This window comes from Xenia sp. Carnegie-2017, unplaced genomic scaffold (genome assembly GCF_021976095.1).
Source record: "Xenia sp. Carnegie-2017 unplaced genomic scaffold, XeniaSp_v1 HiC_scaffold_6, whole genome shotgun sequence".
Classification (NCBI taxonomy): Eukaryota; Metazoa; Cnidaria; class Anthozoa; order Malacalcyonacea; family Xeniidae; genus Xenia; species Xenia sp. Carnegie-2017.
In genome coordinates this window covers 8,112,248-8,131,372 of record NW_025813526.1, presented here as the reverse complement: position 1 = coordinate 8,131,372, position 19,125 = coordinate 8,112,248, and the positions used below count along the sequence as shown (strand labels likewise).

Below are 19,125 nucleotides of genomic sequence, written 5' to 3'. Positions count from 1 at the left end.
CTCTGCGGTGCCGGTGCAGTGCTCTGACCACTGAGCTATGAAGTCACACAGTGGTGAGCAGGTCAATATTGTTGGGCTGATGTTTTCTCGTGAAATGAATGTCATGTGAATGTTTTATGCAGTGCGGTGTTTTGAAATTAAATGAGATATGATCTTCGCACTTAGCTGGACAATTTAAGCAATCGTCTCAGGACCTGAAAAAATCAGGTGACTCGCTCACCACTGTGTGACTTCATAGCTCAGTGGTCAGAGCACTGCACCGGCACCGCAGAGGTCATGGGTTCGAATCCCGTTGAGTCACCTTATTTTTTCAGGCCCTAAGACGATTGTTTAAATTGTCCAGCTAAGTGCGCAGATCATATCTCATTTATTTTCAAAACACTGCACTGCATAAAACATTCACATGACATTCATTTCACGAGAAAACATGAGCCCAACAATATTGACCTGCTCACCACTGTGTGACTTCATAGCTCAGTGGTCAGAGCACTGCACCGGCACCGCAGAGGTCATGGGTTCGAATCCTGTTGAGTCACCTGATTTTTCAGGTCCTGAGACGATTGCTTAAATTGTCCAGCTAAGTGCGAAGATCATATCTCATTTAATTTCAAAACACCGCACTGCATAAAACATTCACATGACATTCATTTCACGAGAAAACATGAGCCCAACAATATTGACCTGCTCACCACTGTGTGACTTCATAGCTCAGTGGTCAGAGCACTGCACCAGCACCGTAGAGGTCATGGGTTCGAATCCCGTTGAGTCACCTGATTCTTTCAGGTCCTGAGACGATTGCTTAAATTGTCCAGCTAAGTGCTAAGATCATATCTCATTTAATTTCAAAACACCGCACTGCATAAAACATTCACATGGCATTCATTTCACGAGAAAACATGAGCCCAACAATATTGACCTGCTCATCACTGTGTGACTTCATAGCTCAGTGGTCAGAGCACTGCACCGGCACCACAGAGGTCATGGGTTCGAATCCCGTTGAGTCACCTTATTTTTTCAGGCCCTAAGACGATTGTTTAAATTGTCCAGCTAAGTGCGCAGATCATATCTCATTTATTTTCAAAACACTGCACTGCATAAAACATTCACATGGCATTCATTTCACGAGAAAACATGAGCCCAATAATATTGACCTGCTCATCACTGTGTGACTTCATAGCTCAGTGGTCAGAGCACTGCACCGGCACCGCAGAGGTCATGGGTTCGAATCCCGTTGAGTCACCTGATTTTTTCAGGTCCTGAGACGATTGTTTAAATTGTCCAGCTAAGTGCGCAGATCATATCTCATTTAATTTCAAAACACTGCACTGCATAAAACATTCACATGACATTCATTTCACGAGAAAACATCAGCCCAACAATATTGACCTGCTCACCACTGTGTGACTTCATAGCTCAGTGGTCAGAGCACTGCACCGGCACCGCAGAGGTCATGGGTTCGAATCCCGTTGAGTCACCTGATTTTTTCAGGTCCTGAGACGATTGCTTAAATTGTCCAGCTAAGTGCGAAGATCATATCTCATTTAATTTCAAAACACCGCACTGCATAAAACATTCACATGACATTCATTTCACGAGAAAACATGAGCCCAACAATATTGACCTGCTCACCACTGTGTGACTTCATAGCTCAGTGGTCAGAGCACTGCACCGGCACCGCAGAGGTCATGGGTTCGAATCCCGTTGAGTCACCTGATTTTTTCAGGTCCTGAGACGATTGCTTAAATTGTCCAGCTAAGTGCAAAGATCATATCTCATTTAATTTCAAAACACCGCACTGCATAAAACATTCACAAAAAATATACTAACAAAGATATTCGAGTTCGAGATCATTGTCATATCACTGGAAAATATAGAGGGTCAGCACATCAATATTGTAATTTAAAACTTAGAATAGACTCTGATAAATTAAAGATCCCAGTAATATTTCACAATCTACGTAATTACGACTCTCACTTTATTATGCAAGAAATCAGAGCTATTATTAATAAGCATACATACAAAAACAAAAAAGGAGAAGATATTCAGATGAATATAAATGCTATACCTAATAACATGGAAAAGTATATGGCTTTTATGTTAGGTAACTATCTTACTTTTATTGATAGTTTTCAATTTATGAGCTCTAATCTGGAAAAATTTGTTTGTAATTTACCTAAAGATTCATTTAAATATACCTATAAGCAGTTTCAAGGTGAAAAATTTAATTTAATGACTCAAAAAGGTATATACCCATATGATTATATGGATAGCTTTAAAAAGTTTGATGAGGGGTTACCTTCAAAAAAAGACTTTTATAGTATTCTTACTGATGAGAATATGTCAGATGAACAATACCATCATGCACAAAAGGTGTGGGATACATTCAATCTCAAAAACATGGGTTATTACCACGATTTGTATTTAAAATCAGACATTTTGTTATTAAGTGATGTATTTGAAAACTTTAGGAAAACATGCTTAAAATACTATAAACTCGATCCATGCCACTATTTCACATCACCAGGGTTGTCGTGGGATGCTATGTTGAAGATGACAGTTATTAAATTAGAACTAATGACTGATATTGACATGTTTCAATTCATTGAAAAGGGTATGAGAGGAGGTGTTTCTTATATTTCTAATCGATATGGTAAGGCTAATAATAAGTATATGAAAACATTTGATAAGAATAAACCCTCAAAATATATAATGTATCTTGACGCAAACAATTTATATGGATGGACTATGAGCCAGAGCCTTCCAACTGGTGGTTTCAAATGGTTAACTGAGAAACAGATTAACAACATAAACCTTGCTGAATATCAAGCGGATAGTAAAAAAGGTTTAATTTTAGAAGTTGATTAAGAATACCCTGAAAAACTACATAATTTACATAATGATTAGCCTGTTGCACCAGAAAAGTTAAGGTAACTAGCGACATGCTGTCAAAATATTGTAAGACAATTGCTTCTAATTACAATATATCAACAGGTTTAGTTTTAAATTAATACCTACATTGCAAAATAAATACAAATACGTTTTACATTATAGAAATCTTCAACTATACTTAGATCTTGGGTTAAAATTAAAAAAAGTACATAGAGTACTTGAATTTAATCAATCTCCATGGTTGAAAAAATATATAGACTTTAATACTAAAAAACGAACTATAGCAAAGAATAACTTTGAAAAAGACTTTTTTAAACTCATGAATAATTCGGTATTCGGTAAGACAATGGAAAACATACGAAAAAGAGTAGATGTTAGACTAGTAACTAATAAAAATAAATTATTAAAATTAACTTCAAAACCTACTTATGTAAGTTCAAAGATCTTTAATGAAAATTTAGTAGCTGTGCATAAGATCAAAGAAACACTAACCCTTAACAGGCCGGCATATGTGGGTATGTGTATCTTACATTTATCTAAAGTATTAATGTACGATTTTCATTACAATTATATCAAGAATAAATATGGTGATAAAGCTAAACTTCTTTTCACAGACACAGATAGCCTAACATATGAAATCGAAACTGAAGATGTCTATCAAGATTTTTGGGTTGATAAAGATAAATTTGATTTTAGTGATTACACAGAAAATTCACAATATCATGATAAGACTAACAAAAAGGTTATTGGTAAAATGAAAGACGAAGCCGCTGGAAAAATAATAACTGAGTTTGTAGGTCTTCGGTCTAAAATGTATAGTTATATAACATATGATAATAAAGGAGATAAAAAAGCTAAAGGAATTAAGAAAAATATTATTAAGAACGAAATACAACATGAAGATTACAAAAAAACACTATTTGAAAAGAAACAAATACATCATACAATGAAAACTATTAGAAGTGTAAACCATCAACTTAGTAGTTATGAAATTAATAAAGTATCACTTAGCTGTTTTGATGATAAACGGTACATATTAGCTAATGGATGTACAAGTTATGGTTATGGTCATTATCTTATCAACTCAAATAACTAAATGTTAACAAACAGTTATAATGTGTAGTAAGCATGTAGCGTAGGCCTCTGTTAGAGTAAAATCATACATACCTGCTCCTCATGTTTGACTACATATCACATAACTGTTTGTAATAAGTAATTAATACAAAAGCGATATACAAAAAAATTCAAAATCCTGAAACAATTAGTAAAAAACACTTTTAACAAAAATTATATAAAACATTGTATTATTATACATGCGCTGATGAAATGTTCCTACTCCATTAAGCAACCATTGTTAAACATGTACATGTGACACGCGCTTGACAGACAAATTAAAAAGCATATAGATTCCATATTTTGTAAAGAGCATCTATGACATTGTTGCGCTCAAAATTTCAGGCTTAGTTGCCTGAAATTCTTCGCCCCGAGACAACGATTTAAAAAGATGCTTTATTAACAATTAATTATTAAAGAATATTTCTACCACGCGCCGAGTTTTAAGACCATTGTTAAAAGCCACTAGTTTACCAAATATACCACGTAAATTATAAAGCGCGCCGCTATTGATATTTTAATAACACTTTATAATTAACACTTGATTATTAAAGAATATTTCTAACACGCGCCGAGTTTTAAGACCATTGTTAAAAGCCACTAGTTGATCCAATATACCAAGATACTATAAAGCGAGCTGCTACTGATATTTTAATAACACTTGATTATTAACACTTGATTATTAAAGAGCATATATTAAGCCTCTGTTATTCTCGAATATTCTTCGAATATTCATCGAATGCCACTTTAGACCCCGAATTTTTCACTTCGTGAAAAATTTTACCCACCGGGGTCTAAGGATTCTCGGGAATTCCATCCCCCTGCTCGAGCATCTGAGCAAGATCATTTCATGATCTTGCATTATGCTCTGCGCTGCCGAATTCCCTCCGAACCAATGCTTTATTAACAATTAATTCTTAAAGACGGTTTTTAAAATTTAAAAGCACCTATATATTTCAAAAACATATAGATTCCATATTTTGTAAAGAGCATATTTTATGTCTGTCGTCCTTCGGACACCACGGGGGGCGACTCCAATTTTTCACTTCGTGAAAAATTTCCCACCATCGTCGCCTGAATTCTCGGAAATTCCTCCCCTGCTTGAGCACAAAGTGCTCTGCACTGCCGAATTTCCTCCGAAACGATGCTTTCTTAACATTTATTTCTAAAGAAAGTTTTTAAAACATATAGATTCCATATTTTTAAACAACAGATTGTAACCTCGAGATTTTTACCCCCTTTGAAAACAATTGTTTGTTAAAGATAGTTTTTACCCACGGTATAAAGGTAGTATAATACATGGGGGATATGAGAGCACTTTTCTTGCTCTCGTACCCCCATGTATTATAGTACTGAAAAAGGCTCTGAATGTGGCGTGATTGGGGTAGAATTTCGTTGTAACGAATGCGCACACGAAAAATATTTTTGCAAAGGTTGTGCTGACAGTACTCACGAAACAAGCAACTACTTCCATGTGCTTGAACGGTTTAAGGTATGGATGGATAGAATAAAGATAAGTTCAGTTATGATGACGTTTTGTGGTGTATAAGTTTGGTGATCAAACGTTGATTTCAATTCATGTCATCATGGTCATTGTTTCATACATTTGTATGAACTGCTATTGAAATATAGCTTGCATTATGTTTTTAGGATGGGTATACATTACCTTACTTTCCCAATCATGGTATTCTTGCAGCAAGGCATCAGAAATCTTGCCATAGTGCTCAAGCAAGAAATGTCATTTGCATTGACCAATATGGTTTGTTTAAATTAAATGAAGATATGATCTTCGCACTTTGCTGGACAATTTAAGCAATTGTCTCAGGAACCTGAAAAATTCAGGTGACTCAACGGGATTCGAACCCATGACCTCTGCGGTGCCGGTGCAGTGCTCTGACCAACTGAGCTATGAAGTCACACAGTGGTGAGCAGGTCAATATTGTTGGGCTGATGTTTTCTCGTGAAAGGAATGTCGTATGAATGTTTTTTTATGCAGTGCGGTGTTTGAAATTAAATGAAGATATGATCTTCGCACTTTGCTGGACAATTTAAGCGATTGTCTCAGGAGCCTGAAAAATTCAGGTGACTCAACCGGATTCGAACCCATGACCTCTGCGGTGCCGGTGCAGTGCTCTGACCAACTGAGCTATGAAGTCACACGGTGGTGAGCAGGTCAATATTGTTGGGCTGATGTTTTCTCGTGAAAGGAATGTCGTATGAATATTTTTTTATGCAGTGCGGTGTTTGAAATTAAATGACAAAAAAAAACATTCATACGACATTCCTTTCACGAGAAAACATCAGCCCAACAATATTGACCTGCTAACCACTGTGTGACTTCATAGCTCAGTTGGTCAGAGCACTGCACCGGCACCGCAGAGGTCATGGGTTCGAATCCCGTTGAGTCACCTGAATTTTTCAGGTTCCTGTGACAATTGCTTAAATTGTCCAGCAAAGTGCGAAGATCATATCTTCATTTAATTTCAAACACCGCACTGCATAAAAAAACATTCATGGTTTGTTTACTAGCTTAGATATAGTCACTTAATGATTGATAATTTATCAACCTTAGCATTTTGTTGATACATAAGGTCTTTGCATGCTCATTTTTTTAAATCAATATTTCTTCTTTAAATACTACCTTCATGGTAAATTCTAAATTTTATTGCAAAGTTCATGTTTAATTACCACCTATCCTCTTTCTTTGTGATCGTTGTATGTTTCATTATGATGCTGATGATGATGATAACCAGAACTTGCAGTGTATTCTTTCAAATAGGCCGGCAACATCAGAAACAAATTCTGTTTTTTGAGTGTAAAAAAGATTGAATAACGTTAATAAGATTGAAACTTTGGCCTGGCAGTGCTACTCGTCCCTCTTTAGCTTTTCATTTTTAGATGATGGAGTTGGCTGAAACCTTACTTCTTGAATGTCATGTTTCACTTCGAAAATTCTGTGATGCTCTAAAAATATGGACAAAGTGCTCTTCTTTACCATTGTGGGTAAGTATTCCTTTCAAATGTGTAAAAAGAAATACATGTGTACCTTCATTCTGTGTTGCCAACAAGGGGGTACTACCCCCCTCCCAATATTTCTCCCACATTGGTCTTTATTTATAGAACTTGAAAAGGTGTGTGATATCAAACAGTGCATTTTATGTTTAAGGGACATTTTGGGAGTGTTTCCCCATCCCTCCCCCCCCCCAAAACAAAATCCTGTTTCCACAGCTGCCCATGATATAGATACCCCGAAGCAGTGCAACAGCTTGTTAAAAGTTTGTAACAATTACTAGTTACCTGCCTGAAACATAGAAAAACTTGGTTTTCTTGAACTGTAACCTTAATCTTTCATAGAAAGGCACATTACAAAAGATTAAATATTTCACCCTGCTCCTGCTCTTGTTGTGCATGCAATTATTTCATATTGTTGTAATTGTTTTATTTCATTATAGATTAAGAACATGTATTCAACACTGAACAGCAACTCATTTGATGAGTTTCGGTTTGTAATATAAATTAGTTTCATAAACTATAATTATTGTGTAAACTTAGATGCAAAACGTACCGTAGAAAGACTGAGGGATGTGATCTTGAAGTCTCATGATTGCTCTGGTAATAGTGTATGTTTGAATTTTTAGTGCTTTCTTTATTTTGCAGGTATCATCGGCATTTGTTGAGAAATGGTTACCCGCTTGTAAACCAACATGTCCCAGGGAGATATTTGTGCCCTCTTTGTCCCAAAGTACGAAATTTATAATTGTGCATCTCTTGCAATTCGTTCAAAGCTAGCTTTCTTATTCTAAAAATTTAATAGACATTTGTTCTGCGGAGTTGTACACATTTAGCCATTAAACACAATATTTAAAAACAGTTGTAGGGAAGTTGTTAATGTCTTCATTCTAAAAGCATCATTGTTATTCATTTCATCCATTGATAGCCTGATGAAGCTGGTACTCTGATTGAATCAATGGATGCTTATTTTGGTCTTGTCAGAAAAAAGACTTCAGGGAAGGCTCAGTTCTTGTCAAGGCATAATTCCATTTTGTTCCACAATCAAGAAGAAGTTGATTCATTTGTTGATAACTACACTTCAAGTGCTGAACAAGCTAAAACTGTAAGTATTTAGAAATGTGGTTGAATTTCAGAAATTGTCTTCACTCGAGTTTGCTATTTTATGTACTTATGAATATTACGAAGCCTTTTATTGTTAAGGATTGTCATGAGTTTAAGGCAGGTGAAGTAAATGACATGATTCGATCAAAAGGTAGAAACAAATTATTCGATGAGAAAGGTGTTTTTGGTTGTGTCTGCCGGCATGATTACCCAAAAGGATTTATGAATATCAAACATGGAGAAAGGTAATTTTTGAAGTCATTAACATATTTTCTTTAATGTTTAAGGCAATCGTCATCCACTTACCATGACCGTACCACAATGACCTACAGCTTATAGTCTGGCTATCTAAGCATCATTTATTACAAACCTGCTTTCATGTGAACATACTAGCCCCACCCCATCCTCCCCACCCCATCTTTGTTTCAAATATTGCAATGATTTATAGCATGCAAGATTGTCTAACCCCATTAGAGTTGTCTGTTAATAAAAAGTAGAAAGTCTGGTAACAGTCATGACATACTTTCATCATGCAATGAAGTGATCTTTTGTGTACCATTTAAAATCTTTGCAAGTGGCAGGCTCTTTCTGTTGTATAGCTTTAGTCATTCCCCAAAATGATACAAACGTGTTATGTTAATTCGATTGTAGCAGTTAGCCCTGGGCTACTAGCCCATTGCACTTCGCCTTTTGAAACTATATTTCAAATTTCAATTGAACACGCTAATGACCTTCGTGAAACTTCTGTTGAATGTTGCTGTGTCTGCAATATTAAGAGGTTTTACCAAAATCATGTAATGTCCTAGCTGCAGTATATGCTTCTTTTTTTAGGATTGGTTATTCAGTTTTTAGCGTCAAACACCAGCTCTCTAACTCCAACGAAAACACAACAATAAAAATCATGTATGACATTGCATGTACTTTGAAGGCACACCTAATGGTTGGTTTTTTAAAGCATTAATAGTTTATTTTGTTTGCTTATAATGACTTTGTGCAGTAGAGTTCATTAAACCTTAGTAAAACCAAGTAAAATTGTATTGACATCTTCTGTTCTTTTCCAGAAAAATGGAAAGCATGATTTTGTGAAGAGAGCCGATTATTCTATTCCTGTCTTCCACTGCTATGGTCATAAGTCCTTGTGTCAGGTTTGTACATTTTATTAATTTTATTTCTCTGATGATAACAATACATCTTATGATAGATTTAAAAGAGACTGTTCTGTACGTACTCAAAATGTTTTTGCTATCATTGCATCCACGTGAACAATATTTATTGGGTACGAAAAATAATGTTCGGTCTTAATAGTAATAGTTATAAGCAGCTAATAGCAACTTATTTGTTGTCGTGTAGATACAATTTAACCCAAGAAGGAAAAAAGGATATGGATTAACTGATGGGGAAGGAGTGGAAAGACTATGGTCATTTCTTCGGGGATTTTCCGGCATGACCGTCTTGATATTCTGACAGATGCTTTACTGCACTATTCTTCTCGTCGACTTGAACAGTTTGGTTGGTGTGTTTACTGAAAGTACACGTGTTAAGCTCAGGGAAATAACTTCTTTTAATAGTCAAGTTGATTTTGAGAACATTTGCAATACGTGTATTTGATAGAGAAAAATTTTATCTTGATGGGGTTTTTTGGCCAACAAGTAGGTGATTGAAAGCTGGAATTGACATATATAGGACAACACGATCGCTTCAAAAAGTATCAACACCGTACAATATTATAGACTTTTAGAAGAAAATAGCGTCCCAAAACTTGTACTGTGTAAACGTTTTTTGTTTACTTGAAACCGGTATAGAAAATGCTATATCTTCAATGCACGTGTGTTTTAATCTTTTGCAAGGGCTCTTAAAATTGATTTAACTATTTAAAGAAATCCTGTCCCAGACCCTGATATAATCACTTTAGTAATGTACACACAACTGTTTGATCAGTCAACGTTTTGTAAACTAGTAACCCCTCCCCCCTCCCCTTCTTTTTTTTGTATATTATTTATTTAGTGCTGGAAGTTGTTGATTTTTTTTAGGATCTTCATTAGCTGCTAAACTTAAAAGATGTCCTGAACTTATTACCAACACGCAATCACAAATACAAGACTTATTTTCCAAGCTAGATGTTCTGTATGACTCTGATTTATTAGACACATGGATGAAGGAAGAAGAACAACTAATTAACGAGAAGAATTGTATGTAATGTGCCTTTCCATCAACTTGTTGGCTCATAATTTTTGTTGGATGACTTGATTATTTCTTGTAGCAAAACGGGCACTTCCGTTAACATGGCAACAAAAATACGTGGAAAGTTTATTGCAACTTTACCAACTGAGGTACTGTAGGTACACAATTTTGATATATAAAGTTTATCAAGTGCATGAATAAATATTTTTACAAATGCGATTCTGTAGTTTTGCTCAATAGGTTGCTGAGATAAATGCGTAATGTCGTCACTGTTTATTTTGTAGTGTATGGCTTTGTGTATGTAATACTGAAGTAATTAATCATTACTATCAGATAACATTTTTTCGTTATAGAATGCAGATTGCTTGTATTCAGGAAGTTGATCATGGTCACTTTGCGGATATTGTAAAAAGACTAAAAGTAAGGCAAGCCTTTAACTATATGGATTGTGCATTTTTTTATCGCTGATAAAACCTCGTGAATAAGTGTTGAGAAGAATTTCAATCTCCTTAAACCAATAGTCGTTTCGTTATAATATTATCGTTTAAATTTGTTTTGATGTATTTTTTTAGAGTAACGAAACAGGTTGAAAACATTGAGAGAAGAAAGAAAGTGGCGAAGAGATGGAAACCTGGGGAGAGAGAATTTAATACGGCAGCTTTGTCGCTGGAGCTGAAACGGAATGAGTCTTGTTACATGATAATACATAATCATGTAAATTATAGTTATTATTGTTATATACTTAAATATATTATTAGTGCTCTTTGTAAAATGCCTTACTCATACATGCATGTGTAAACCACAATAACAGGAAAAGCTTACGTATAGGACGTGGTCAACCTACTGACCACAGACAACGTACAGGACATGGGTAATCAACTGACCACAGTTTTACGCAAAAGCGGTTAATCGTACGTCATTGTGCAATCACATATAAGCCGAGAATCGAAAGCTGTAGTGATGTTGGTGCTTAGTAGAAGTCCACATCGGAAGAAAGCCTCGTGTAAAAGAAAACGAACTATTTACGAAGATAACCAAAGAATCCAGATATATAACCTATCCATCAACGAAAGAGTCACTGAAAGTCTGAAAGCAGTTGTCTTAGATAAGTTTGAACATTTAAACATATATATTATAACGATTATATCAAATTATTAGTATATTAAATAAATATCTTAAGAATTGACAACAACTTCTCCACAAGGTTTTACTCCTTTTGTTACGAGCAATTGAGCCAAAAGCGGCCATTTTATTATTAGTCGGGACGTTCGTAACACTCTGTTATTGAGTCAGCAATTTCTTTAGCAGTTGAAAGGATGTTCCTTGTATCCTTAAAGATTAAATATGCAGGTATTCTTCCTTAATGTAACATTTAAATATACTGCTAAGCATTTCAAACGTCTTTCACTTTTGTGCGTGCGTACTTGCCCAGTCCTTTTAAGTGAGTGCCATTTAATACTTTTAATATTTCGAATTGGAATTATGAAAAAAACCCCATTGAATAGTAGTTTTTATAGAAACTGTATTGGTGGTATACTGCTTAAGTAAAATTATGAATGCTTTATGACTTTAACTTGTATTTATTGAACCGAGCGTTATCTTGCGTTTCAGATGGCCAAGCGATAGCCGTTAAACTTTCCAAACAAATAACGCAGAGAACAAATTCCATTAAAACTACAATAGCCAAGTATAATGCATCACTAAAGTCTTTGGAAGATTGGATTGAAGGACTACCTAGAAAAATTGAATTTGACGAAGCAAAAGATCCAAGGTCGCAACTTTATTGTGATTTTAACTTTCAAACAAATAAAGATACAGTACCGTTCACTGCTAAACGTTCTGCTATTGAGTTGCATAACTTTTTTGAAAGATGCAAAGAGGAACAAGAGATGTTAGAAATGGAAACAGAAAAACTAGTACACTATTACTTGGACAAGAAACAAGAACTGGAGTCCTATATCAATGTAAATGGGGAAGTTCAGAGCAAAATCTTGAGAGGAACTGTAGCAAATTTTAAGAAAGATTTAATTAACATAAATAATGCACTGTATTCACTGAAACATATGTTAAATGACTATTTAACAGAAGCTAGTAAGAGTAAATTACCATTCTTCAAGATAGAAGCAGAGCATGCATTATCTATTTTGCGTCCAACAAACATAATTGAGGATACATTAGAGATTGAAACCAGTTCAGTTGATAGCAAGACTGACTGCGAATCACTGCTTCAATTTTCAGATTTTCAATCGGACACCGAGTTAGAATAATTCCATATACACACGTGTATTTATATATATAATTATAAGTTATTAATAGTGAACGCTTTAGCTTTATGCAAAGCTCACCTTTATAGGTTTGAGCGCTCTGGGGACTCTACAAAACAATCCATACAATGTGTAACCGTACATCCTGTGTCCCAAGTGCAGCATTCACCATTTTACTAGGGTGATAGCCGGAGGTCACTTTGTTATACACTTTATATATATATATAGGAAGTTTATATTTCTCTTTTACAACATATTTTGATAATTGTTTTTATAATAGAATTAAGTGCAGTATCAGTTAAAAAATTCCTTTTTCAGTGATAGAATTAAATTTATATTTTATATAATTATAATATGGATTACAATATTTCATTCTATTACCCTCTAATACATCTCCATAGTATTTATACAAATTATTTTTACTTTCATTGAAATTCATTAGTTTCTTCAAATTTTAAGTCCAGAAGTATATCTAGTTCTTTGTTAGTAATTAGTTATTATCTGAATCATCATACTCCAATTCAAATATTATATATTTTGAAAATAGAATCAAAGGAGCTTTTTTATATTTCATTATATGTATTGATTGTAAATTAAAATTAGCCCTATCATCTAGTTTAGATAATCCACCATTTAAATTAAAAAAAGTTTTTTATGTAATAATAAAAAAGATGAAATATTATTTGGTTTGCTATCGGAATTTCTTATACTGTTTGGTAAACAATTTTGCACATTAGTTACTTCACCAAGTTCTGGGATTTTTGTACATTTCCACTTCTAAAATGAGTAAATTATATGGAAGTGCTGAATAAATATTTAATTTAATACTACTCCTTTTTTGAGGTTTTTTGGTTTTAAACTCTTTATTCAATATAAAATATTATTTTTATTAATTCCTGTTAAATTAAATGGATATAATATATCCATCTGTGGAATAAAAATTTCGAGATAAAGTATCACTATGTTGCAGTAATTTAATAGGTCGTAATTTAATTTCCATTTTTAATCAATTTGACATTCCAACGTTATATTTATAGAATCAAATGGTATAATTGCCTTGATGATGCAATACTTTTATAGTTAAATTTTAATAAATGAAGAAATTAATTGTTTTTTATAATTGGAGGATTGTACACAAATAAATTGTCTCCACTTTCATTTGCATAATGTAAAGGAACAATACATAACAATTCCCTTTTAATCACCAACAATTTCTCTATCAATTTTGTCACAATATATAAACATTTTATTGATTCCAACTGTCTCATCAGGAAGATATGGACAATGAAATAATTTTTTTACAAATTCACGTTTCTTAGAATCAAATCCAGAGTCAAATGTATATTTTATTACTTCTTTGTCTAACCCCAACATAAAACTTAATTTTTTTGAAAAATTTAATTTAATTTCAATTGTATCATTTCCTGAAGCATAATCAGTATATTGTATTTTGCTTAGTATAGGTTTTATCCATATATATTTTTTAACATCATATTTTTACCCTGATTAGAAAAAGATTCTTTCCCTTGAACGTAGTAACAAGTATATCCATTTGTTAAAATCATGTTTTTTTACTATTTCTATTCTTAAAAAAATTTTATAATCATTTAAATAATCATTCAAAAGCGATATAATTTTTTTATTGTTATGTATTCCCAATGGTATTTTAATTGTTGGTAAATTAAACTTTAAAATTGGATATAAACTTATATCAATATTTTTAGTAGTAACATCCGTTTGAATAAAATATTTCGAAAATTTTAATTCTAAATCACACCAGAATTCATCTTCATTAATGTTTTTGCTGTTTTTGGATAAAAAACGTTTAACACTGTTATGTATTTTTTATTATTTAATGCATCAATTTGACCAGGTAATGTTGTAGCAAAATGATTAATATAGTTTTTTTTTAACAATTTTTATTATTAACTATACTAATTAATGTAATATTTTTCATTTTGAAACCTTTTATAATTCATCACAATAAAATTTCCTTGAATTTCTTCATCGTTGTTATCACAAAGCTTTTAAGTAACAAGATCCGTCAACAAAACTTTATTTATATAAAAGTCTCATTAACCCACTGTCTTAAACTTTTTTTCAAAAGATTATTTTAATTCTTGAAATTTGCACTTTATCATTTTTCTTTAATATACTTAAATTTTTATCTCTTTTTTTGTTCATAATATTAGATAATCTTTTGATGTAATTTTTTTTCCATCTAAATAAACATCATATGGTGAAAGATTGTCAGAAAGTAATCCACGATAAGGATTCTCGTTATATCTTTCCACAATTAAATGTAAGTATTTTCATAAGTAAATGTTTTTTCCGTTTCTTGTTTGAAACAAGTCAATAGTTTTCCAATCATCTGTTTTATTGTTTGTATAAATCTATCAGCATGAGTAGCTTTAATTTTATAATTATAAATATTATAATTTGTAAAATTATATTTTTTGACAATTCTTTTCGAATCCCTTGAAATTCAGTTCCCTCGTGTGATATTATTTCTTTAGGAAATTCATTTTCTTTCAATACAATATCTTCAAATTTTTCCATAACATTTTTACTAGATTTATTTTGCAATAACTGAACAAAACCATATCTTGAATAAAAATCAACTTTGCATAACAAATAACACAAATTATCATTATATCTTGCTAAATCATTTGTTTCAGCTAAATTAATAGTCCATAAATAATTTTTTTTCCTACATTTATATTTAAACGATTATATTTTTTGATACAAATTATGTATATTTTGTTTATTATCTTCTAAATGTTCACCTTTTAATAATCTTGCAGCTCTTTTTATAAAGTCATTGTTAATTAAATTATTAAATTATTAGTTTTCTTCTTCGTTCTCCTCCTCATCATCATTCACAAACGTTGGAGGATGATGAAAATCAAGCTTTGAAAAAAAAATATATCATTATATGTTCTTTCAATTTTATCATTTCCATATTTTTTATAAAATTCTATAAAATCATATTTCTTTCCAATTTTTTCCTCTAAAATTTCATTCATAAATTCATTATGATAAGCAAGCAATCATATGTTGGAATATCCAATTTATTAGAAAACTCTTTCAATACATAAATAGCTTTAATGTCATTACCATTTTCAATATCTTTTTGTCATTTTTTACTTGGTACAGTTTTTGGCATTTCTTTTTTACTTTTTCTACTTTAGCTTCCTTTCCTTTGATTTTTTCTTTTCTTCTTGACTTTTTAATAAATCACGACAAAATCCAACAAATTGTCGCAATTTTTGTGATATAGTTTTTAAATCGTCATCTTTTCTTAAATATATTTTGTAAATTTCATCCGTCCAATCAATCATTGCAATTTCATTTAGATCAGTGTGTTTGAAACAATCATCCTCATCATCATCATCATTAACATAAACAGTTCCACTTTCATCCACAACTTGGTATGCTATTTGTGTTTTCTAACTTAACTTATTATCTGAATCACGTTCAAAGATAACGCGTTTCTCAGTAGATGAAAACAAAACTTCAAATGAAATTTCCTTTTCATCTTTATTTGCAATCTTATTCAACACATTTACCAATCTTTCACATGTTTGCAAATTCATTTGCAACTCATCTTTACAGCACATTCCATCGTTGTATGGAGAATAAACGGATTTTGAAAAAAAATATAGATTACTAAAGCGATTAAAACTGCATACTTTATTTGAAATGATTGCTTTTCCATTAGAATAACTTTGTAAAACTGTTACCAAATCTCTAAAATTTTTTGTAAATGGTATACACTAGTATAAGGGTAATGGGTTAACAATTGACAATGTCTATATTTTTAGTTAATCCTTTAACCTGCAATGTGCTTTACATTTTCTGACAAATGCCACATGACTTTACTTATCATTGGGGTAGCTACGAAGCTTTATTAAACAATCCACAAATAAAATTGGCAAAGAACGAAAATGGGCTTAATTAATTGATTTAAAATTAGAGATTTTTGAGACTTTTGTGAGCCTCAAAACTTTTAAGTATTTTGGTCTGGTATCTGAATGTCATGCAAAATCACAAGTTGGCATAAATGCAATGAGCAAAGGCAATATATAGTGGAGACAATAGACGTGGTGTTGAAATAGCATGAGAAAAACAACAAAACGTAACCAAGAACATTTGGAAATTTTTTTACTTGTTTCCCCCGATAGTTATTTCTTAACATTCAAACTACACTTGTGCGTAATATAAGAATACAAATATTTTAGGTGCATACAATTATTGGTAACAACATGAACATGCTATACAAAAAAAAGTTTAACACACTACAGGAAATCCTGTTTAGCAAGGCATTCCAGAACAGACGTTTGAAAATCGAAAGGTATGTTTATTTGGGATGTAAACATTTTGGTTTTCAACCTTAAAGTTCCTAATTCTTTGTCCTGGTAACAGATTATGTTTAATCCAATAATGTTATTTTTCTTGGTTTTAATGAGTTTATAAGTTAGTTCTGAGCTTGTCTTGTCTAACCAATATCCCCAAATCTAATCTTCAGTAGACAATGATTCAATGCCTTCAGCTGCACCAGGATAATAGAAGAGACAATACGGTTCATCAGAGTCAGTATAAACCGGAAGAATGTATCCTTCGTGTGTTCGACTGCTTTTACAGTTGGCAATAAGAGTCGCAAAGGCATCAGGTTTGAAAAAATTTTTAAGTTTCCCAGTCAACAAATCGAGGTCTGACTTTGTCAAATTTATATCAGTTACCACCAAATCGCATTCTTCAATCAGCTTGTTACGTATCAAGCACATTGATACTTTGGCTTCTTCAAAAACAACTTTCTTCAACACAGATCGGTAACATTCTCTCTCTTGATATTTACGATTCTCTGTCAAAACATTTTCTACTTGCGGTGATTCGATTATTTTGAAATGAATATTCTGCACATTTTTCATAATGTTGGAAATCTGTTTAATACCATACTGACTGGGTTTTTAAATGTAATACCTTCTGGCAAACCAGTAACAGTAAATCCTCCTTTAAATAAGGTACTCGGCACGTTTTCCCACAAGCTTCACCTTCAAAGTAAATTGCAATGATGGGTAATACATAAATGTAGCTAGCAACAATCAATGACAATAACAAAAAGTCCCGCGCATATTTATGGGGGGAGAGATTTTAATACGTACAAAACTATGAGGACAGACACAATAAATGATATTTCCCAAATATGTAAACTGTAATGCACATTGTTCATTTTTTACGAAACAGCATTCTTTCCCATGATTTGATTTAATAAGTTTGGAAATGTTTCACAATGGTGTAAAACATTCATGCTGACTTAAAATAACTTGATTGTCAAAAAAGGAATTGTGTATAAAATGGACTAAAAAATATCAACCATGACACAAGCTCAGAAAATGGAAAATCATTTCAAATGCAATTTGCACTTACTGTAATTCTGGTTGAATAGTTTTATCACATCACACACCCGGTACTTTCTGACAACCTGTTTTGGAGAATCTATTTAATAAAAAAAAACATTGATAAAGAAATAAAGCCCGTGTAAAATGTATGGAAAGAAGGGAGAGGATTATTCATATATCCAGCTGAGCCCAAGTGATTACTTTTGAAAGCAATTTACTTTCAAAAGAAATCCGAAGGGCACAACTGAATAAACATTCTTGGAACAGCACTAATGCTTGAGAAATAATGCACTGGTATTCCAAGACCCACAAGTTTCTGAAAATAACTGTGTGGGTACAGCACTTACCCAAATACTCAACGAAATTGACACCAATTTTTTCATTTTTATTCAAAAGTTGATTCCTTTTCTGTTCCAAACTGTTGAAGACAAGAATCACCAGGCTCCAAGAATAAAACAACTGCTTCACAACCAAGACTTTCTAAGTAAGTAAGCTAGCAAAGAGAAATTTAATTGAATTTACACAGCATAAGTTTTCAGCAAATCAAATTTTTCTCTAAGTAAACAAAAGTATAAAATCAACACATCTACAATGTGTTTAATTAAACACTTATCATAATAGCTTTGGCCTTATTTTATGATACGTATACTACTATTTTGTGGGGAAATTAGAGCCCCTCGTACACCCTAATCTATCTAAAGCTATGGGGATTGCAAAATTTCTTACAAAATACTCCCCTTCACATCCATGACACGGTCTATCAATGCTAATATTTTCCACAGTAAAATTGCAAACGTTACAAAATGCTAACTTTGTGGATCTGTAACCCAGTAGACTTGGCTAAATTTCAGCATTTATTTGCTACTTCTAACAATTCATAACAACTTTTACAAATTTTTTTGTAGTAGACGTTTTCTTTAGGTAAATTGTCTTTCCTTTAGAATGGATTGAAATTTACAAACCATCACGTTATGTTTATAAAAATGTTCAACTAAATCTACGCACAAACAATTGAAGTAAAAATCATTCTCTTATATCATAATACTGTACATACTGTATGTACAGTGGGTAATAACAGCTGTACCTGTGACAAAAGCTGCTTTTTCCCTTTTTTTACTTAGTTTGTGCGCTGCTTAACTGTCAAGTCATGAATGTCTATGCTT

The 19,125-nt window shown here is 32.6% G+C and overlaps 2 protein-coding genes and 3 long non-coding RNA genes across 5 annotated transcripts; 4 read left to right on the top strand and 1 right to left on the bottom strand.

Moving 5' to 3' along the window:
- Positions 1 to 5,433: 5,433 nt before the first annotated feature.
- Positions 5,434 to 6,824, top strand: LOC124458083. Its single transcript, XR_006952996.1, has 3 exons — positions 5,434 to 5,494; positions 5,653 to 5,761; positions 6,782 to 6,824. It is a non-coding gene; the product is annotated as an uncharacterized LOC124458083 (long non-coding RNA).
- A 72-nt stretch (positions 6,825 to 6,896) lies between these two features.
- On the top strand, positions 6,897 to 10,708 carry LOC124458081. Its single transcript, XM_047008180.1, has 11 exons — positions 6,897 to 7,005; positions 7,455 to 7,504; positions 7,660 to 7,744; positions 7,940 to 8,116; positions 8,215 to 8,360; positions 8,947 to 9,055; positions 9,177 to 9,260; positions 9,466 to 9,533; positions 10,146 to 10,304; positions 10,376 to 10,445; positions 10,650 to 10,708. The coding sequence occupies exons 1-9, from the start codon at positions 6,901 to 6,903 to the stop codon at positions 10,162 to 10,164; spliced, it is 843 nt and encodes a 280-aa protein (XP_046864136.1). The 5' UTR covers positions 6,897 to 6,900; the 3' UTR covers positions 10,165 to 10,304; positions 10,376 to 10,445; positions 10,650 to 10,708.
- Positions 10,709 to 10,874: 166 nt separating this feature from the next.
- Positions 10,875 to 11,488, top strand: LOC124458082. The gene is made up of 2 exons (XR_006952995.1): positions 10,875 to 11,010; positions 11,108 to 11,488. It is a non-coding gene; the product is annotated as an uncharacterized LOC124458082 (long non-coding RNA).
- A 102-nt stretch (positions 11,489 to 11,590) lies between these two features.
- On the top strand, positions 11,591 to 12,563 carry LOC124457065. Its single transcript, XM_047007356.1, has 2 exons — positions 11,591 to 11,646; positions 11,908 to 12,563. The coding sequence occupies exons 1-2, from the start codon at positions 11,613 to 11,615 to the stop codon at positions 12,561 to 12,563; spliced, it is 690 nt and encodes a 229-aa protein (XP_046863312.1). The 5' UTR covers positions 11,591 to 11,612.
- A 5,025-nt stretch (positions 12,564 to 17,588) lies between these two features.
- Positions 17,589 to 18,356, bottom strand: LOC124458076. Its single transcript, XR_006952991.1, has 3 exons — positions 18,310 to 18,356; positions 17,991 to 18,059; positions 17,589 to 17,614 (listed from the first exon to the last, which is right to left on the bottom strand). It is a non-coding gene; the product is annotated as an uncharacterized LOC124458076 (long non-coding RNA).
- Between the last annotated feature and the right edge of the window lie 769 nt (positions 18,357 to 19,125).